This window comes from Trachypithecus francoisi, unplaced genomic scaffold, assembly GCF_009764315.1.
Source record: "Trachypithecus francoisi isolate TF-2019V2 unplaced genomic scaffold, Tfra_2.0 Lachesis_group8, whole genome shotgun sequence".
Classification (NCBI taxonomy): Eukaryota; Metazoa; Chordata; class Mammalia; order Primates; family Cercopithecidae; genus Trachypithecus; species Trachypithecus francoisi.
The window spans coordinates 9,581,685-9,602,624 of NW_022681473.1; the positions used below are offsets into that span (position 1 = coordinate 9,581,685).

Below are 20,940 nucleotides of genomic sequence, written 5' to 3' on the forward strand. Positions count from 1 at the left end.
ATGGTGAAAGGAAGGGAGAGACAAGTGACAACAAAAATGAAACACAGGGTCATGTGCATTCAACAACCTTTGTTGACAACCTATTTAGGCATCAGGGTTTGTGCTAGGTCCTGGGGACTCAGTCCCTGCTTGCAGGGAGCCTTGAGAATGCAAACAGGCCAAGTTCACCAGGGTGACAGCTGTGGTGGCCAAGGACAAACCAAGGTCTGAGGAGTGCAGGAGAGGGACAGAGATGAGGACATGGGGGAAATGAGGAGGCAGAGACTGAAAGATGTTGAGGGAGGCAGAGACAGAGCCTCAGAATGAGAGGAAACCGGAGGGGAAGCAATGGAAAGATACGGAGATAGTACTGAACTATATGCAAAGACGAGGAGAGATGCGGAGAGGTAGATGGAGATGCTGACATGCAGGCCCAGGGAGAGAAGAGGTGGACAGAGCCTTGGAAGGGAGCGGAGGAGAGCCCCAGCATGGGAGATAAAGAGGGAGGGGAAACAGAAACACTGCAGGGAAAACTGCAGAAACACAGAGATGCTGAGATACTGTCTGAGCGACATTGCAGTCAGGGCCTGACTGAGAAGTGGAGTGAGCATCTGCGACCTCCATCACTTTCCCAGGCGGAGAGATAGCCAGGCTGAGGCAGAGAAGCTGCCCCATGCTGACTGCGAGGGGCAGGGGCAAAAGGCCAATGTGTAAACCTTCATGGGCTCACCTATGCTGGAGTAAAGATGCCAGTACAGGCTTATGACACCAGTTATGCAGGCTTGTACCCAGACATTTCTGGAAAGTCCCTGGAGATAAAGAGGCCATGTGGCCCCCTAATACATACAGAGGCTGATGTACACACAGGTCAACCTTAGACATATGGACAACTACAGACATTCATATGGTCAGACAGACACATGAAAAAACAGCTCTGCAGAGGGATGCCAGCCTACATCAAGGCCCTGGGTACATGTAGGGACACTCAAGACCCACCAACCCTCCTACACTAAATTCCACTTACCCTCCACGCCCCGCAACAAGTCAACACTGACAACTCTGGCTGCGTAGGCATGATCCCTGTGGGCAGCAGACTTCTCTCATTCTCCGATGCACACACACTAGGGCAGCCTTTGTAGCGGTGATGACATTGGCCTGTGCTGGACAGGGCTGGGCTCAGAAGCATGAAGGCCTCACCATGTCAAGCCAGGACTTGGATCTAGAGCTTCTCCCCTTGGGGCCCAGCAGGCCACCAGTCAGGATGGAAGAAATATTCCTGCTCTCCTCTCCTCAGGGACCCCTGACTAGGGGTGAGGAAAGGCTGCTGGGTGCCCCATGCCTGTAAAGGGGAGTAACATGAGGGCCTGGTGGTTGCCTTTGTGTACTGAGGGCAGATCCTGAGCAATACCAGCAGGTCAGATCAGCAGTATGCATGGGCCCAGAGAGGGGAGACCCTCTGACTCTTTTGAGAGCACAGAGACACAGCCCATGGATTCTGAGTCAGAAGGACCTGGGTTTTAATCCTGGATCTCCCACTGGCAGGTGTGGGACAAGTCATCTAGCCTCTCTGAATCTCAGTTTCTACCTCTGAAAGGTGACGATACTTACCTCATAGCAATACTGTGAGAATGTCATTAAACACTAGAATGACATGGCATAGCAAAGGTGCTCAATAAATAGGCCTTTTGTTAGAATTTTTATATACTCAGCCTCCCTCCAGGCAGATGTACATTCTTCTCTTCCTTTTGGAGACACACACACAGGATTGAATGATCTGTTTTTAATTTAAACACAAATGTCCTGAATCTATAGGGAAAGCAGAATCTCCTTGCCTCATAAGCACCTAAGGAGGCACCATCCATACCCATATGAACATGTCATGTGCACCTTCATGGGAAGTGTACATAGGCAGGCCCAGGCCCAGGTCTCTGGGCAGGTAAGCGCAGCTGTGCAGTGAGAGATGACAGGAAAAGCCTCCTGGCCCCACCAGTGTGCACTGAATAGTTTGTCAGTGGCTTAAATGGGAGGAGTGGCCAGATTCTCAATGGAAATCAGTTCCCTTTCCACTGCTGCAGACCGGGATCACCCACAGCTCACAGAGGAGCACAGATCCTCTCAGGCGCACTGATGAACCCCTTTCCACATAGGCTTGTGCGCACACACACATTCACACACATTCCCCTTCCCAGTCTCCAGGGGCTGGAGATTGGTGAGCGGAGAGAGGAACAGGTGGGTATCCCGATGGACAGCCAAGCTTGGAGAAGAGATGAGGGTTGGAACTGCGGGGAGGAGCCTGGAAAAGAAAGGCTGAGGGCCTGGCAGGGTGAGCAAGATAAGGTCCTGAGACAGCAAGGAGAGGAGACTGGGCTCTGAGCAGAAAATGGTCAAGGTGCATTCCGGGCAGAGAAGGGTGCAGAGGAGGGTGGCGGGGGAGTGTCTGCACGGGAGGAAAAAGGGGCCAAAGAGAAGGTGAGAAGGGGAAGGGGGCTGCTAGATGATGATCCAGCTCCCACACCACACCTGTAGTGGCTGCTGAGTAGAATGGGAGCCCTGACCAGGGTGAGGAGGACTTGCAGGGAGTACAGTGGTGGGGTTGCGAGCAGGAGGGACTTAAGGGGGAAGGTGGTGGTGGGGTCAGGGATGTGGTATGAGGTGGAAATTGAGGGGAAGCTGGGAGTGGAGCACGAAGGCAAAGGGAGTTGAGGTGGCCTGGAGAAGTGGTTTAAATCTCACTGTTCAATGCGCGTGCTGGGTGGCCCCCTAAATGCCGCATAAACCCCGCTTAACCCATCCCTCCCACTTCTAAACCGCCCTCTAAACGCAGGAACCAGCTGGGTCACTGATGCCTCCCACCCCCAACTTAAACCTGCTAAATGCCCCTCCCCTGCCCACCCCCCCACTTTGGGATGGGGAAGGAAGGGGGCCACAGCAGCTGAACCACAGATAAACCTGTTTAACCTCTGACCTTTGACCTTCCAGCTCCCTTTCTTTTGTGTCCCTTTCCTTTTCTTCTTTTCTCATCTCTTTTGCTTTGGGTTGCTCCTGCCCCCAGGGTGGGGCTGGCTCTGAACAGAGCCTAGGGAGGGGGTCGAGGGAGAAGAGGGGCCCAGCGTTTCTTTTTCTCCCTTCCCCTCTTTCTGTGGATGTTGCTGCTTACTCTGAGTCTCCTGAGGATTGCATAATTACTTTTCTAACTCCTTTGGACTTCGCCGCCTGAGAAACCTACTGTCTTTCTAAACTTTTCCAAGGAAACTTTGATAACGAGCGCCTGGCGATTGCTAGACAGAGAATCCCCTACCGGCTTGGTCGAGTAGTAGATGAGTGGCTGCTCGACAAAGGTAATTAACCAGAATTAATTAATTAATTAATTAACTTTAAAAACACTATCTTAAAGGTGCAGAGCTCTCTCTTTCCCCCTCCATGCCTTCACCAACGCCCACCCCCAAGTGAAGGGACAATTGGCTAGCCAGAATGCTCCCTTCCCCTTTGGAGTCAAGGGTCTGTCTGTGCATTTCAGAGTGGTGGTTTTTGGGGTAGGAGTGGGGTTTTTCCTTAGACGTAGGGGGAGTCTTGTTCTAAACCTGGGATCAACTAGGGTGATCCACAAGATCCCTACCATGGAAGCTCCCCACTGCAATCCCGGCAGTAAAGCACAAGCAGGCTGGGAATGCAGGTTGTAGGTAGGTTCCCTCTGCCCAGAATCATCTTGGAGGCTTGGTAAAGGGCCAACGGAGGGCTACAGAGCATGCAGAGGCAGGAAGCCTTTGGGAAGCAGGAAGGCTGACCTGAGGAGGGTTAGGAAGGCTTCACCAGAGCCATATGAGGAGAAGAGAGAAGAGTGGGGGCCTCAGATCCTACTGGAAGACCCCCAAAGAGAGTGCTGTGGGGCTGCTGTCTCTGGAACAGGCCCAACTTAGTCCAGAAGGCCTCTGAGAAGTTGAGGAGAGACTAAGGGAGGTGGGGCAGGAGGTAGTGGGCCCATAGGGATTTCTACTCCTGCCTGGCTGATGGGGAAGACCGAGCAAGCCCTTGTGAGGCGCGAGTGTGGTGAGGTGTTGCTGGGTGTGATAGAGAAGGCTTCTTGTCACCAAGGGAGTTGGGGACCAAGGGCAAATCCATCCCATTCCCTTTTGCGAGGGCGGGGGGGGCGAGCTCTGTACCTCTAAGGCTAAACTCTAGTGGGGAAGTAGAACTGTTAAACCTCCACTTAACCAGCTGATAACTGTGCTTTTAAATGTCCACTGGGGCCTTCCCCAATTAAAACCCCCAAATGTAACTTCTAGCCCCCCATGCTTGTGGGGCCTAAACCTGCTGATAACCAGATGTGATAAACCCATAACAGGACAAAAAGTTAAAGGGACTGTAACAGACATCGCTAAAACCTACAGCCCCCAGCCACACTGGGCTGCTCTCTCCAGCGGGGTGAACTTTAACCCTTTGAGGAGTTCATGGCGGATGGGGCCAGGGGCCACAGGGACCAAGTTTGCTAACACTGTGGCTTCCTCTCTATTACCCACCTCCCTCTTCCAGAATCAGAGAGGCCAAGGGAGCAGCCTGGGCTGAGGCTGGGACAACTTGTGACCCCAATAGCAGGGAGAGTTGGATAGGCCCTACTGGGGGGTAGGGGAGGAATTGTGGTTTAGATGAAGGAAAGCCAGGACCCTCCTTCCCCTTCTCCTTAGATCTGACTTTCCTCTTCTAGAAAATAACCGATTGGACTAGAGAGATAGTTCCCAAAGTGTGAAAGAAGGAACTCGCTTTTTTGTGGTCTTAGCGAAGTGCTTCCCCTTTCTGAGGCTCAGCTCTCTCCTCGGTAAGATGGGACAGTGATGGTTACTCAGCCCACCTCACAGGCACGTTATGAGGGTGAGAGGAAAGAAACATCAGGAAAGTACCCCAGAACAAGGTCTAGGGATGCTTGGAGGGCATATTTTATTGTTAGCGCCTGACATATGGTAGGTGCTCAATAAATATTTATTGGATGAATCCATTTTCCAGTTCCAAAGCATGTCCTATGAAACAGTGCCATGAGATGCTTCACAATAGAGAGATTTGTGGTAGAACGAGTTTGGGAAGTGCTGAATCCTGTTTCTTCCTCTTGGAGATGCCTGTGTGCATTGGTTTAATAAAGACTCTGAGAAGCCCTTGGAGGAAGAAACCTGTTTGATTGTGAAATGTTTGCTTCCCCAACTCATTTGACCACTGTGATCCTTGTCTCCTTTGTTTTCCTCATGATTCCTGTGTCTGGGGATAAACTTGGATGCAGAGGTCTTCCTGAGCCTCTCTGGGTCTGGCATTCCAGGGCCTGTCCCAGAGCTGCCACCACTGGCCCTCTGCCTCTTGGGCTCTTGGCCACTGGTAGTGGGCGTTGCTGGTCCAGGGGCTATACTTGCCTGAGTGGGCAGTGGGAGGGTGCTGGAGGAGGAAGGAAGACTGAGTGGGGGACTGGGGAGACACACCAGTGGCCATCATTGGCTAGATGCTGGAAGGATGTTTGGATGTCCCAGAGGCCTGGGTGTCCCAGAGAACCTGTGTTTCCAAAGAGGTTGTGGGCTTCACAAGTTGGACTCTCCTCAGCCCAGGTTTTGGGGGCAAGGCTTACAGGCACCTAACTCTAAACCAGATCTTTAACGAGGCACTAACCAGAGGCTAACAAGGGCTAAGCCAGGTCTAAAACCCCCAGTGCCAGCAGCTGAAGGTTCCGGGGGAGATGGGGCAATGTAGTAGGCCCTCTGCCCAACCCCTCCCCCCCCCCAAAAAATAAGCAGCACCAAAACCAAAGTTAAATCTAAACTTAAACATAATAAACATCTTTTCTAAAAACCAAACCAAAACGACAAACTCAGAGGGTTAAACCGACCCCCAGATCCACTAAAAACAAACAGAACAGCCCAACCCCACCCAGCTGGGAATTCTGAGGTGTCATACTGCTGAGTGTGGGGTGAGATTAGAGCTGGAGCGGGTTATATTGGCTGTCAGTGAGCGAAGCAAGGTCCCTTTAACATTTTCCATTTCTGTGCTTGCATGTCCAGGTGGGGAGGAAGGGCTTGGCTTACCAGGGCCTGGTCCCAGGCAGTGGTGGGCCTTGGCAGTCCGGGAGAAGAGAGGGGATCCTGGCCAAGGGTCAGAAGACCTGGTCATAGGCGGGAGGTCAGCCTGGGCAGGTTGCTGCTCCCACACACCATCACACTGTCTCACCTCCTTCTCTGTTCTCACACGCACCAACTCCACCTTGGCCTGGCAGCTACCTCCTCTGTCTCTGCCTCTGTGTCTCCTCTATCTGCCTCTTCCAGGGGCTCCATGGCTTCATGGCTCGGGGCTGGACACTGGGGCAGGATGTTTGGGGAAGCAGAGGGAGAAGATGGGGATGGACTGAGGGAAGAGGATGAAGAGGGGAGATGGCCTTGGAGCTGGAGAGGAGAGGGAATGGGGAAGGTGGGAAGGCTTGCACATGGTGGGGAGGAGGGGCAGGGCTCGTCTTCCCCAGCCCGTGTGTGCCCTGGGTGCCCTTCCCTTCTGGGGTCCCCACCTGGCTGGGCTGGGGGCTGTGGCTGACAAGGACTTTTCCTTTGGTTGTTTGCCCCTTCCTCATTTCTCCCTGTCCCCTCCTCCCTTACTGGCTTCCTCCTCCATTCCTCTTTCCTCTCCTTGGCTTCCTTCTCTTCTTCCTTCCCTTCCTGGTCTCCCCTCACTGCCTGCCCCTTCTCTGTCACCCCCTCCCCTCCCCCAAGGCCGCCAGCTGACCATCTTCAACAGCCAGGCTGCCATCAAGATCGGGGGCCGGGATCAGGGCCGCCCCTTCCAGGGCCAGGTGTCCGGCCTCTACTACAATGGGCTCAAGGTGCTGGCGCTGGCCGCCGAGAGCGACCCCAATGTGCGGACCGAGGGTCACCTGCGCCTGGTGGGGGAGGGGCCGTCCGTGCTGCTCAGTGCAGAGACCACGGCCACCACCCTGCTGGCTGACATGGCCACCACCATCATGGAGACTACCACCACCATGGCCACTACCACCACGCGCCGGGGCCGCTCCCCCACACTGAGGGACAGCACCACCCAGGTGAGGCCCCACTCTGGCTGGTGGATTAGGGCAGGGATAGGTGGGGATGGAGCTGATATCTGCATAGCTACAGTAGTGGTGCCTAGAGTGAGGGTCCAAGAGGTCTGTTGGGATCCTGGAGGCTGCTGTCTCTGACTTTGTTGCCATGGTGATGGGCAAGGTCACCTTTCAGGAAGTGGCCTTCACCCTAATGACCAGGCATCTTGTGATGTGGGGGTGATCACTATTTCTAGAGGGACCATCCCCAGAGTTGGGGAGGAGTTTGATGGCCCAGTTATATGAGAGAAGACCACCCTACCTAAGAGAGATGAAGTCTGGACTCGGGGTGAGAGTGGGATGGCTCCTTCTGCTTCCCCAGTGAAGGCCATGCCTAGTGTTCTGTGTGGGCAGAGAGTGGGAGATGGATGGTACCAGGCTGGTCTTGCTGTGGGCAGGGGTGACAGCATGGGAGGGCTGGGTGCAGTCACCTGGCATGGGCAGCCGCTCTCCAGAGGCTGGTGGAAGCTAGGAGGAGCCTCTCCTTGTTTTCTGGGTTCCCTGCAGTGGGCAAGTCCTGGCTACAAGTTCATTGCCTTCACAAGCCCTCTCTATGTGACTGTGAGCAGGCACCACAACTCAGGCAGCTTCAGTGTCCTCTCCGTCTGTGCGTCTGAGGGAGTCTCAGGGCAGACAGTTCCCTGGTGCTCACCCCACCTGCTGATCTGGATGGCCCCAGCTGCCTAGTCCCAGGCTGCCTGCAGCACAGACTGGTGGGGAGGACGGGCCTTGCACATGGAGCTCACCCCACCTGCTCAGGTGTTTCCTGGGTCAGGTCAAGCCCTAGTGATAGGGCAGGACTGGAGGGGCCTGCACACGGGGAATGGGGCTCCGCTGGAGCAGGACTTGCCTGTGTGACTTCCTGAGGCAGCCCAGGCTGGGCTGTTTTCTAGTTGTTGCCTCCAGTGCCTGCTCTGACCTTTAGCACAGGGAGGGCTCACACCTGGCATGAAGGCCTTTTTTGGCCACCCCTTCTCTCCCCATCATCCTGTCTGGCAGCCTGTGGCTGTTAGGCACTCTCTGTCCTTCTAGGGTGAGGGCAGGATCTGGGGGTGGCCATGAAGACGTGCCCCTCCCTCTGTCACCAGTCTGTCTTCAGCTTCTCCTCTGAGGGGTGGGCTCCATGCTTTAAGGCTCCTCCTCCCTGCCAGTCTGTGCTACAGGAAGCCTGGGACTAGGCTAGCTGGGGCCATCCAGATCAGAGAGACAAGCCTGTACCCACTTCCTCTCTGCCAAGAAAGCTGAGGGGACCTGAAGACTTTGCCCCTAGGGAGCAGGGAGCCCCTTGGGGAAAGGTCTGGGCTGTACCCAAGGCTGGGTACCCACCATGCCCAGTGCCCTTCAAATCGTAGGGGATGAGGGGCCGTCTGGTCTCAGTGGGAGGGTGATGGGCAGATCATCCTGGTGGAAGAGAGAGGTGGGGGTCCCAAGAGTCACTGCTGTGGTGAGGAAGCTCATGATGGAGGCTGGTGCTGAGGGGGCAAGAATGCAGAAGGGAGCTGGGTCCTCCAGGCACCACCTTGCCTTTGGGTGAGTGAGGGCTGTTGAGTCTGAAGATCAGGGGCTGGGAGGAGGCAGGTTATGACCCTTTCAAGCCTGCTCGTCCTTGTCGTTCAGCCTAGCTCTCTCCTCCCCTTCCTGCAGTTTCTCGGGCTCCTTTCCTGCCTGGACTTTCAGTTTCCCTTCTTGGGTCTCCTCCCTCATACCCCTGGGCACCCCCCTCCTCCTTACACTCACTCATCTTGGGGATTCTCTTTCTTTGCAATCAGTAAGAGAGAAAATGCTGACAAAGTCGACTCCTGTTGTCATGGCAACCACAGCCCTAATTATTGTGTGCAGCCGGGCTCTCTCAGGCTCCAGGAAAGGAGGTTGGGAAAGAGATGAGGGGTGATGGGTGGTGAAACTGGAGCCAGGAAACCCCTCCAGGGCCTGGTCCTGTTCTGCCTGTGCTGGCCTCTGCAGGCTCCGCCCCGTAGGGCCTTGCCTCCCCAGCACCCCTTCCCTGAGGCATCCTAGACCCTTTTGCCCAGGCCCTGCAGGTCAAAGTCTGGTGTCCACTCTCCTCACTTCCCAGAAATAAAAAGCACCACATGTGCTGTTTCATTGAGCCTCGGAAGCCATGAAAACCTGCAGGGCTGCTATTGGGAAGTTCCCTGTGCATAGGAGGAAGTGGAGGCCTGAGGTCAGCCAGCAAGAGATGGAAGGGCTGGGACTCAGACCAGGCTGGTCCGTCTCAGCCCAGGGGCATCCTGTGTACCACCATGCACCTCAAGTGGCAGCTATGGGATCTGCTGACCTGCCTGGAACCTCTCTTTCCCCACCCCTTCTCTTGCCCCCCAGAACACAGATGACCTCCTGGTGGCTTCTGCTGAGTGTCCAAGTGATGATGAGGACCTGGAGGAGTGTGAGCCCAGTACTGGTGAGTGCCTTTCCCCCCTCCCCTGCCCCGGGGCCCTCTGTGACGCTACTGGGAGGGGGGCGACTGTCCCTGCCACCTGGCCCAAGCCCCAGGGCCTGCTGCCAGGCCTTAGCTTTCCCTGATAGTTCCACCTTGCCTAACATCCTCCCAGTCCCTCAGATGCTCTCTGGCAAGATGCCTTTTGGTTCCCAGCCCCTCAGAGGTAGTGAGGTCCTTAGCCTGGGATCCTGGGGTTGAGAGCCAAGGGGTGCTGGGAGAGAAGGAGGGAGACTTTTCCCTAGAAGATGAGTAACTGCAGCTCCCATGAGTCCCTGGGGTGGGGGAGGGTGAACATGGCTTAGGAACTACAACTCCCATCAGTTCTTGGGTCCAGAATCACAACTCCCGCCTGCTCCTGAGGCCTAGTGCTCTCTAGGCCACTAGTAGAGGAGATCTCTCCTGGATCCTGGGCCTTCCTCTTCTCCTGGGTGTTGGGAGGTCTCCTGTGCTCTTGTCTGAAGGGTTCCCAGAGTGGACACTGCCAGGACTGCCAGGGCAAGGTGAGGCAGTTACTACACAGTGACTGCTCTGAATCTGATAGTGTGCTGGGTGGGAAGTCCCCTCTAGACTAGACTTGTGGTCTCCTGGGGAAGATTAGGGCCTGAGGTCTGGCCCAGATTCTAGCTGGGGAGCTGCTGTAGGAGGAGAGCAGGGCTGGGAGGGAAGGCTTTCCAGGGCCTGGGGCACTGGGGCCAGGGAGTGCTTTCTAGGCCTCTGCTTGATACTTCTTGCTGGAGCCAAGAATGCAGCCACAGAGAGAGACCAGGCTGGCAAAGCGGGGGTGGCCTTGAGTACTGCTTGAGAAGTGTGGGGTGTGGAGTGGTGCAGCGAGTGCCAAGGCTGCTCATTTGAGCAGGTTGGGGGTGGCCGGGAGCAGCTGGGGGAGGGTGGGATACTTGAGGCTGGCAGAGGGAACAGAGAAAGGACTGGATGTGGCCAGATTTCCCAGTGGAGGAGCGTGGGCCTTGGTGGCTGCCAGATGAGTCTGTGGGAGTGGAGGGCCACCCACATTTCTCACTTGGGCTGCTGGAGACTTCTCCCCATTACCTTGCAATGGGTTGCACCTGGATTGTTGGTACCAGAAGGCTGGAGGTTGGGGCAGGTGCTTGTGGGGTTGGGGGAGATGACGTGGTCAGAAGGTGGGCAGTATGCCCTGGGTATATCCTGTGAATCTGGCCTGGGGCCTCCCAGCTCCAGAAAAGACATTCAGGCTGAGGGTGGGCCACGATCTTGGAAGGAGTGTGGTTAGAGCATGGCCTGTGGAGCCTTGGGGCAGAGGCTCAGCTTCAAAAACCAAGGGCAGAGGGTTTCTGGGGCACAAGCCCCCAGATCCAGAGACTGAAGCCCAGTTGCCCTCCATGTCCTCCGAGTAGGCTAGAGCTGAGAGGGGTTATTCCCATGGGCCCGGGCCCAGGGACCTTCAGGGGAGCTGCCAGCTGCTGGGCCAGAAAGGCCTTCCCTTCCATAGCCCGGGGCCTGTGCTTTCTGGGACAGATGCCTTCGTCTCTAGGAGGCCCCTCTGCTGAGTGCTGTCACTTCTTCCCCCAGGGCGATCTTGGCTCAAGGATGCACACTTCAATGCCTCCATTGCTTTGGGGGGCTCTGGGCATCTGGCAGCTTCAACACACAGCACCCCCTGCCCTGCTTTACTGCTCTGAGCTCTAGGCACTTATTGGTGACTCCCGTGGCCAACACAGCACTGCTAGTCCAGGCCTGCTGGAAGTGGCTGTGATGAGTGGCCCCATGAAAGCTCTGGGATGGGGCTCTGTGGACAATGGTCTTTGAGGGTCCTGAGGAAAGGGCACTGAGTGGCATTACCACATGTGTTCATACACAGGTGCCCATGTTCACACACTCTGGGACAGGAACTCCTGGGTAACAGGAGGAGTCTCTGCTTTCCCTGCACCCTGTAGAGGGGTATCTGGGGCCAGATGGTCACCACGTAGGGACATGCAGTACACACTGGACCCCATCTGGGCCATACTTTGTCCACCGAAGTTCTAGCCTCCCAGCCCTGGCTTGGAGTCTAGTCAAGGGCCTGGGTCTGATGCTGAATGGGTGTATTGGTGGTCTGAACTCTTTTAGGCTGCATTAGGGCAGAGGGTGAGGAGGAGTTGAAGCAGGTGGGTCAGCTGGTTCCCAGTCAGGGATCTGTGAGGTCACTGACTATTGAGCCACCCTCTTGGGAAAAGGGACAAGTAGAGGATGAAGGGTGGAGGAGGTCTAGAAGTCTGGGATAGGGAGGCACTGGTAGCCGTTCCAGCAGCCAGCTTTAAAAATAGGGCCAGGAGGGAGGGCAGAGTGCACTCTGGAATCCCCAGAGGAAACTGCCAGAAGCCACAGCCTCTCCCCCAAGCCTGCATCGCACATGCTTACATGTCCACATTTGTACCACAGTGAAAGGTTTAACGATGGATCCTCATCATCCCAATGGGAGGCCAGGCAAGGACCAAAATGACTCCAGGGTCTCCCAGGCTGGTGTAGACCATGCCATGCCATCCAGATCCTCTCCAGCCAGTCTCTCCCAGGCCCCAGTGCAAGGAGGCTTTTCTCCAGCAGATGGCCAGGCCTCCCTTGGCTCCAGTGTCAGAGGTGGGGGCAGCCTGGCAGGAGACCCCATGGTGTTTTACCTCTCCTACCTTGCAGATCCCCATCCCTGGGTCTAGGATCATTCCTGCTCGCTCACCTTTCCACCGTTTTCCTAACCTGGGCTCCTCCAGAGACCCTGGCCCATACTTTCTCCCTTGTTTAGTGAGACCATCATCTACACGGTTATTTTAGCTGAGGTTGGCTTTTGAATGGGAGTGTCTTTAGTGGGGCATGCACCATTAGTAATGTGACCCACTGCTAGTTGTCTCAGCTGGCCCAACCCATACTTTGTGTTCTGGGCCTGGCCCCTGAGGGGATCTGACTTTGCACAACCTGAGACATATAGGAAGAGAAGAGCACATACAGGCTCAGACCCACAGAGGCAGTGTCTGTATGCACATGTATGACCAGAGGCACACACACATACAGCCCTGCACATACATTTACAGACCCACCAGCAAGCTCACATGGACCCACTTCCACACACACACACACACACACACACACACCACACATTCAAACCTAGAAGAGCACACACTATTTATACCTAGGCCAACAGAGGCGCACACATGCTTAGACTCCAAGAGACGTGTGTGCTTCTAGCCTTCTGAAGTCCATACACACAGATACACACCTGTTGAGACTCACAGAAGCTCAAACTCATGCACACATGCACAGCCTAATGAAAGCACACACATGTACTCAGAGCTACCAACTCTTGCGTGTGTGTGCTTAGAGCTCCAGAAATACCCACAGAGGCACTCAGATGCACACGTGTGCACCTACTCAGCTCCCAGAGGTTCACACTTGCATGTGTGTTCAGTTGCACCAAGGCACACACACACTTTGTGTGTCTCAAACTTGCCAAGGCACTTGACTGTGTTCTGAGTTGTGTGTACATGCATGTTCAAACCCACTGAGGCACACACACACTATCTGCTAACAGCCATGCTGAATGTTCAGAATCACACACACATGCTCAGACCCAGAGACAGACTTGCATATTGCAGACACTCAGGACACACACATCTGTGTTCAGACCTGAGTGTGTGTGTGTATGTGCTTAGGCCTAGTAAGACATATACCTTGTGACACACCCTTGGACTCACAGATTATACATCTGTGCTCAGCTCCGTGGCACACGTGTACAGATCCACCTGTGTAACACGCACAGGTGCTTAGACCACAGAATCCTACACCCATGTTCAGACATGCAGATGTTCACATGTGTTTCAGAACTGCAGAGGCATGTAGGCATGTTCAGATCAGGCAAGTAAGCAGTGTGCTTAGACCCACCATAATGCACATGTGTGCCCACATGCACTCACAGAAATGCACATCTATGACCAGGCTCACAGAGGTACATGTGTGTGTAAGTATACTCACCATGATGCACACATACATATCTGCAGAGGGGTGTACTCATGCACCAACATGTGCATCCAACCCCCAGATGCCGACATGTACACAAAGGTGCACCTGGATAAGACTCACAAGAGTTCAGGTGTGCACATTCTCAGAGGCAGGCTGTGTGCTCAACCTCAGGGGTCTACATACACACACAATTTGTTCGGCTTCACAGACCTGCACCTCTCCCACCAAGCCCACCCCTATAGAAGCTCATATTTCCATGCACACTCATGTGCCGAGTGCCACAGTAGTGTACACACACACACACATGCTCACCTGCTGAAACATACATACTGGTTCACACTCACTGAAGAATACATAGGTATACACATACACATAGACATGCAAGTTCATGTGCTCAGACCTGTACAGAGGTGTAAACACACACACACACTCTCGGGCCTCCATTAGCCCACACAGGTGCAGGTGCACTTCTGTGCTCCAAGGTACCCATGCAGTGGCACACAGAAGGGCACACACATATCCTCAGACCTGTAGGGCATGCACACATGTTCAGACATAGTACAAGGCATGCCTATATGCCTGTGTGCTCCCACTCAGGCAAGTATACGCCGTTGTTTAGACCCACAAAAGCACACACATACACACATGTGTATTCAGATTCACCCAGGTCTACATATGCTCAGACCCATAGAAGCAGCCTTCTGCACTTACTCCATGCAAGCATCCCTCCTGAGGCATTGCCCTCATGCACACATAAATGAGACCCTCAGAGGCACATGCAGGCTTAACTCCACAGAGTCACAGACACATTTGCCCAGACCGGTAGAACCACAGTGTGTTCAGATTCCAAGAGGGTCTCAAAGTAGCACTAGTTGCTATAATAGACAACATCTATTGGTTTAACACATAGACATGTATTTCTCATTCACGTAAGTTATAAACAAGTGTTCCTGATTGGTGGGCCACTCTTTTCCAAGTGATGACTCAGGGCTTGGTCCCTCTCCATCTTGTGGCTGCACCATCTTCAACAGGTGACTTCCTGAGTTGCAGTGGCATGGAGTTGTGAAGTGGAAGATTTTATGGGCCAGCTGTAGGAGAGGCTCCCAGGCTCCTGCCCACTTTCTGTTGCCTGGAGCTCAGTCATGGGGCCCAACCTAACTTTAAGGAAGGCTGTGAGGTGTGGCCTTGCTGTGCCCTCAGGAGGAAGCAGAAACAGGTCTGGGGCCCAACTAGTGAATGATTTGTCACTGGCTTGCCTGTGGGTCATCAAGGATCCATGTCACTCTTCCTCACCTCCAGGACACACCCACCCCTCCCCAGGAGACCACCCAAAGTCCCAACCATTAGGGCATTCATCTCAAAGCTGATGATGTCTGGGAGATGGTGGCCCTCCACATCCGGTCAAGACCTGGCTCCTCTGGAATGGGGACCCATATGTGATCCAGATACCCAAGAACTAAATGGATAATTTATCTCACTGCTCCCACAGCCCAGCACACACCCAGAATACTGTGGTGTGGGGCAGAGTCGACAACCGTAATACAACCTCCCATACGAAAAAGGGAAAAATGGAAGACACACAGCAGCCTAGATTCACACAGGCCAATGTGTGCTCCTAGCGCTGAGGAAATCCAGCAGGCAGGCAGGCCAGGCGCTCTGCCCCTGCAGTGGGGGAAATTTCTTCATTAAACCTTGGAAGAGACTCTGCTCTCTGGGGGAGACTCCCCTCTCCTTTGTCTGGGGTCCCTGGCTCTCCCCTCTGGGAAGTTCCTCCCGGTCCTCCCATAGGTGTTGTCTGAAGTGGGTGTTGGGAACAATGTCTGAAGTGGGTGTTGGGAACAATGTCCTCCTTGGGGGTGCTGTAGCATGATAGCCTACCCCTGCTCATGCAGATTTGGGGCCCAAGTGGTTTAAGGTTCAAAGTAACCATACCTAGACACAGTTCTCAAGCCTCACTTATTTCCGTGTTGCTCCGCCCCCATGCCTCTTTCTCTTCATACAGTGGTGACTGTCTTGAGGACATTTGAAACAATAGGTGGGAGGTTGGCTGGGGGGCAACCCCTAAATCTGATCCTTGAGCAAGGCTGAGTGTTCTTATTGGGTGAGGGTGAGAAGCTTTACTGCACCATTGTCTCTCAAAGCCTTTTCACTTTTCTCTCTTACTGTTTGGAAGCAGTGGCCTCTTCTGACTCTTGTGGGATACAGATTTCTGGGCTGTCTGTATTCTTTTCACTTCTGCTTGCAAATCAGCCAATTCTTGCTTCCTCATACTCCTTGCCTCCTTGGTCTCCTCCTTGTACTATGCCACTAAAAGCAGAAAGTAGAAGCCTCATGGTCACTGGCCTTTCCCAGCCCTCTCCCTCAGTACCCAGAGTCCACAGGCAGTGCCTACCCTTCAGGTCCTCATGAGCAACGGTGTGCACCACATGCTTCGCCACTGCATTACGTGGGTTTCATCTTCCCAGCCTCCACGCCTTGGATTGTCACGAGTGCCTTCTCAGGTTTGTGTTATCGTGACATCCATTTCTGGTTCCAGTGTCTATATTAGTTAAAGTAACATTTGTTTCTGTAACAGATAAGCCCCGGATCTCCGTAGTTAATTCAAGAGGCGTTTCTCACTCAGGTGCACCCTACCTGGGTGTGGCTGATCAGCAGGTGGCTCTGCTGCAAAGAGTGCTTTAGGAATCCACACTCCTCCCATCTGTGGCGTCTCCATTTTCAACCTGTGGTTTCCAACATCACTGTAGGAGAAGGAGCATGGAAGGTGGCACCAGGAGGCTGCTGGGGCACTGGTACGGGCAGTGCCCACTACTCAGTCACACACCAGGCCTACTCACAAGGAATGTCGAGAAATGTAGTCTTACTGCCCAGGAGAAGGGAAAATGAGTTTGGTGAAGGATGCGTTCCCTGGGGTGCACTGCTTGTGCTCGGATGCCGTGGTGCACTCACATGTTCTGGGGCACGTTCATATATGCACATGTGCACATAGAACTCAGACCCAGGTTCAGTGGCCGGCAGGCACATGCCAGAGCCAGAGGTCCACGCACTGACATGCACACGCTCGTGCTCAGATCCATCTAGGTTCACGTACATGCATGTACACATGTGCTTGGGGCACAGAAACACAGATCCTCTGTGTGTGTGTGTGCGTGCATATGCCACAATGTACCATTTTTTTCTTACCTTGAAATACCCTGGCCTCTGCCCTTGCTGTACTGGTGCTTGTGGGTGGTAGAGGGCACCTTCCTTCAGGGCACCATACACAGTGGCACAGATTGCTCTCTGCTTGCACAGGTGAGTAGGGGCTGACATCCGCCCAGAGCTCTGCTTGCCCAGCCGTGTGTCCTGGGCACCAGAATAGGACCGTCCACTGAGAGGAAGAATGGTTTTTCCAATATTCCATGAAGGTACTGTTTGTGAAGTCATGTACCACAGGGTCACGTCTGCACAGAACTGTCTTTTCTAACCCCCGTGAAATGCCATGTAGGCTGGTGGCTTTCTTGTCCCTCACAGCCTGGGCAGGGCCTCCAGCTCACTGCTTAGTCTCAGACATGCTCAACCTCAATTCTAGACTCCCCTTTGGGAGTGGGCACACCTTACTTGGGTGAGAATGGGGTTCTTGGGTAGATTTCCAGGCAGGGGCCTTCTGTTCCCTAAGGGCAGAAGGGGCTAAGTTTGTTGGGCCGGCAGCCCCCAGAGGAAGGAGAGTTGAGGAGGAAGGGGAGATCAGGAATGGCTGGTGGTCTCCCTGATCAGGGATGGCATTCTCTAGTAAGTGGGACCCACATGCATTGAAATTCAGCTTTTCTTAGGATGCAGAGGAGTGTTGGGTGGGCGGGTGGTGTCTGTGGTAAGTATGCACCTGTGAGTATTTTCCAAATGCCACAGCTGCCTGAAATTGGGGAGAGGCAGGAGGCTGCCTGGGGTCCTACCAAACGCCACTGACTCCTAGGAGCACCCCATTCCAGGATGCATCCTTGGTGTAGAGCTGGACCATGAGTCATTGTGAGTCTGCACCCACAAGGCCCAGCAGCACAGGCAGCGGTGGGGCTTTTGGCAGGGAGGAGTCTGAGGATTCTGGCCCTCCCCTCCTCCAGGTCCTGCCAACTCCTCGCCAGGACAGCCTCTTCTGATCCTTCCTGAACTGGTGTATGATCCAGGAAAGCCCAGCACCCTAGGTTAGGTGACTTGACTGCCCCCAGAGCCTAGGCCGGGTTGAGTGAGCCCAGGGAAGGAAGTCCTCATGCGTTCTCATGGGTTCTCCAGAGCCTTTTATCTTGTGGAGAGGAAGTGGGGTGTGGGACACTGGGAGGAAACGGAGAGGAAGCCATGTGGAAGACAGAAGCTACCATGAGAAGGGGGCATCAAGGGGGCGTCATGGCAGTGTGGAGGGTGTGGGTGAGGGGAGGACACCTTAGGAGATGGTACAGTCAAAGCCTTGGGCAGAGAAACCCCAGAGGAGCTGCGGGTGCAGGGACAGGACTGGGACCCAGATATGGAGACCAGGAAGCAGCTGGGGTTGGAGGAGCAAGAGGTCAGTGTGAGCAGGCCTGGGAGGAGTCTGGGGGCAGAGGAAGGCTGCAGAAGGGTGACCCAAGGAGCCTGTGTGTCCCAGGGGCTTAGCTAGGGCAAATGGTTGTAGGGGGCTCAGGCTGGGTAAGACTTGTCTGTGGTCCAAGACCTGAAGCCCCCCATGCCCTAGCCTGACTGGGGGACAGCATGTTGGTAGAGAGCTGAGCTCTGTGCCCTGATCAGCCTGTCAGCCCCTCTAGGGCAGGATGTGGCCTCAGCAAGGGCCTCCTGGTCTGGTCCTGTGCCCTGGGCCTGGCACTTTGCTGGGGCCCCAACTATGGCCAGCCAGCTTAGGCCAAACCTTGATGCTGGGGTTTCCAGCAGCAGCTGGTGGCCCAGTCTAAGATGGAAGGTGGCGAGCTGGGGTAGGAGATGGTTTGTAGAGAAAGGCCCCTGCCAGGCTGAGCTCTCCACAATGCCTGCTGCCTAAGAGGGTGGAGGGGGTGGGGTGTTTAGAACTCTGCTGCTCTGGCCTGTGAGAGAGACGCCCACTCCCTTCCCTAGATACCTAGCCTGGCCTGGCTCAGAGGAAATGCCTGAGGAATATTGCTCCCTTTCCCCTGGAAAAGTATAACGAGCCCCAACTCTGTGCCAGGCCCACTGCCGTTGGCCCTTCCCTGGCAGTGAGTACAAAGCCATGCCTCCAGGACAGAATTGGGGTATGGTGTCAGAGGCACTCAGGCAGGGAGCATCCTCTGCCTGGAAGAGGAGGTGTTTGACCAGACTCTGAGATGTCAGCAGGGAAAGGTGTTCTGAATAGAAGACAAAGGTCAGGTAGAGGGCTGGTGGTATGGACCAGCAGGAAGGACCCCAGAGGCACTCAGGGTTCACGCAGGGAGGGGAATCCTGCCATGATTGGGCCCAGGTTACCACCGCTGGAGGGGCTGCCAACCCTCCTGAGAGCTGACAGCTGAGTTTGCCCCTTACCTGGGGACCAGGGTGCTGGCTTTCCTCGTCTGGGTCCCAGGTGGGTACAGGAAGACATACTTGTTCATCCAAAGGCTAGAGGTCCCACGAGAGCCAAGCCTTGGCCTCATCCTGGGCCTGGAGCCCAATACCCCAGTTTTATAGATGAGGAAACTGAGGCCCAGAGACTGGAAGAAAGTTGCCCACAGTCACACAGGAACTCAGTGACAGAATAGGTGTTCTGTTATCCAAGTTCACATCCAAGCCAAGAGTCAAGTAGTCCCAACAGATTCCTGGAGACATTGGGAGGATGACTTAGGCTTTCTTGGGCTCCTTATGAGATCTAACCCTTCCCCAGCCTCACTTACCTTGTCGGGCACCTACACCTGGTGACCTTGGGAAGTCCTGCCCACCCAGGCCTCAGCATTCTTATCCATAATGAGCTGGGATCGGATAGTCCCAGCTCCACAAAACATGCTGCTTTGCTCTTAGCTCAAAGTTTTTCACTGTGACTGAGCCTTTGGAGGGCAAGGAGCCCTGGGGTTTCAAAATCTAGGGTGTAGGTGAGCCCCTGGCCAGGGGAGATTGGAGTCTGGTTGGAAGAGCAGCCTGGGGAGCTCAGCAAGGCTTCAAGTTCAATGGAAAGGTCTTGGCTACAGGCTGTCTTGTGTGGGCAAGAACAGCTCTGCGACATTACTGGAGCTTGTGATCTGAAGGTTGGCAACAGTGTTTGAACTCGGCGCAGAGGTAGAGGGCTGTGGGTGGGTGGGGAGCAGGAGAAGACAACCAAGATGTGAAGGTGGAATGTGGCTGGTCTGGCTGCAGTGGGGTTGAAGTGGGGCAGGTGGGACCTGGCAGTGGAGGCCCTGGGGTGCTTTTCCACCAAGAGGCTGAGGGGCTTCTGGGCACGATCTAGGAAGACCACACCCTGCAGAGACCAGCGAGAGGCACTCAGATGTTGGCAGGGCTTAGGCTCTGCTGGAGAGCCAGAGAGGAAACCTCCAGCCCTTGTAAGGCCCAGAGGTGCCCCTGCAAGAGGAGCAAGTCCTCCCACCAGCCACCTAGAGCCAGCCCCAGCTCCCTTCTACCCCAAACCAGGAGGTTGCACTATTTTGCTTTGAGAGGAGGCCCAGGAGGCTGATGGGAGTCACAGTTGTTGACCTAGTGGCTGATGGGAATTGTGGTCTACACTCCTCCAAGGACTGATGGGAGTTATAGTTCTCACCTTTTGGGGGCTGATGGGAATTGCAGTTTCTGCCCACGGGACTCCAGTTATAAGACCTAGAGATGGGGAGACCCATTCTCCCCTCACAAAGCCCTCCCCACTCATTCCCATGGGCCCTATTTAGCAGGTGCTTCCCTCCCAGATGGCTGTGTATGTATTTTCTTTTCTTTTTTTGCTTTCTTCTTCTTTCCGTTGTTTTATTATTGTTTTAACAATAATAAGAGGGCCAGAGGCAGTCAAGCCCTGGCCAGGTCCTGGCGGCCCATGGGGGTTCTGGGGAGGGGGAGGGGGGAAGTCAGTGGGGGTCAGAGGTGGAGGGTGAAGAACGAGAAAGTTGGGGAGTTAGGCTTAGCTCAGGAACCATGTGTCCCTGCCCACTTCCCTCACTCCTTCTTTGTCCCTCCCCACCTCCCTGCCTCTACATGGCTTCTCCCTACCCCTCCCAGAGTCCTATGGGACAGGACACTGCTCCAATGCATCCGACTCCTCCCTTCCCACTCTTCCTCATGGGCCACCTCACCTCCCACTTTCCATGTCTCCCCTCCCATGGCCACCCTGCAATTAGCCTTCCAAGCCCCCTCCCATGGCCGTCCCCTCCCAAGACCTCTCACCCATATAGCAATCCCTACATGGCTGCCTGTCATGTCTCTACTCTCCAAGCCCTCCTGCCCACTGTTCCTGCCTCCCCCATATGCTGACACCAAGTGGTGGAAACCGCCCCTCAGCCCCAGCCTGCCCTGTGCA

At 54.7% G+C, this 20,940-nt stretch overlaps 1 protein-coding gene across 19 annotated transcripts in view; it reads left to right on the plus strand.

Annotated features, from left to right (window-relative positions):
* NRXN2 (neurexin 2) overlaps positions 1 to 20,940 on the plus strand; it is a 118,285-nt gene that overhangs the window by 94,711 nt on the left and 2,634 nt on the right. For 13 of the 19 annotated variants that reach the window (XM_033207309.1, XM_033207310.1, XM_033207311.1 and 10 more), the window contains 3 exons: positions 3,228 to 3,317; positions 6,711 to 7,036; positions 9,413 to 9,491. In XM_033207309.1, coding sequence (XP_033063200.1) covers positions 3,228 to 3,317; positions 6,711 to 7,036; positions 9,413 to 9,491 — 495 coding nt within the window. The remainder of the gene's footprint in view (positions 1 to 3,227; positions 3,318 to 6,710; positions 7,037 to 9,412; positions 9,492 to 20,940) is intronic. The other 6 variants (XM_033207312.1, XM_033207308.1, XM_033207305.1 and 3 more) reach the window with 1 other exon arrangement.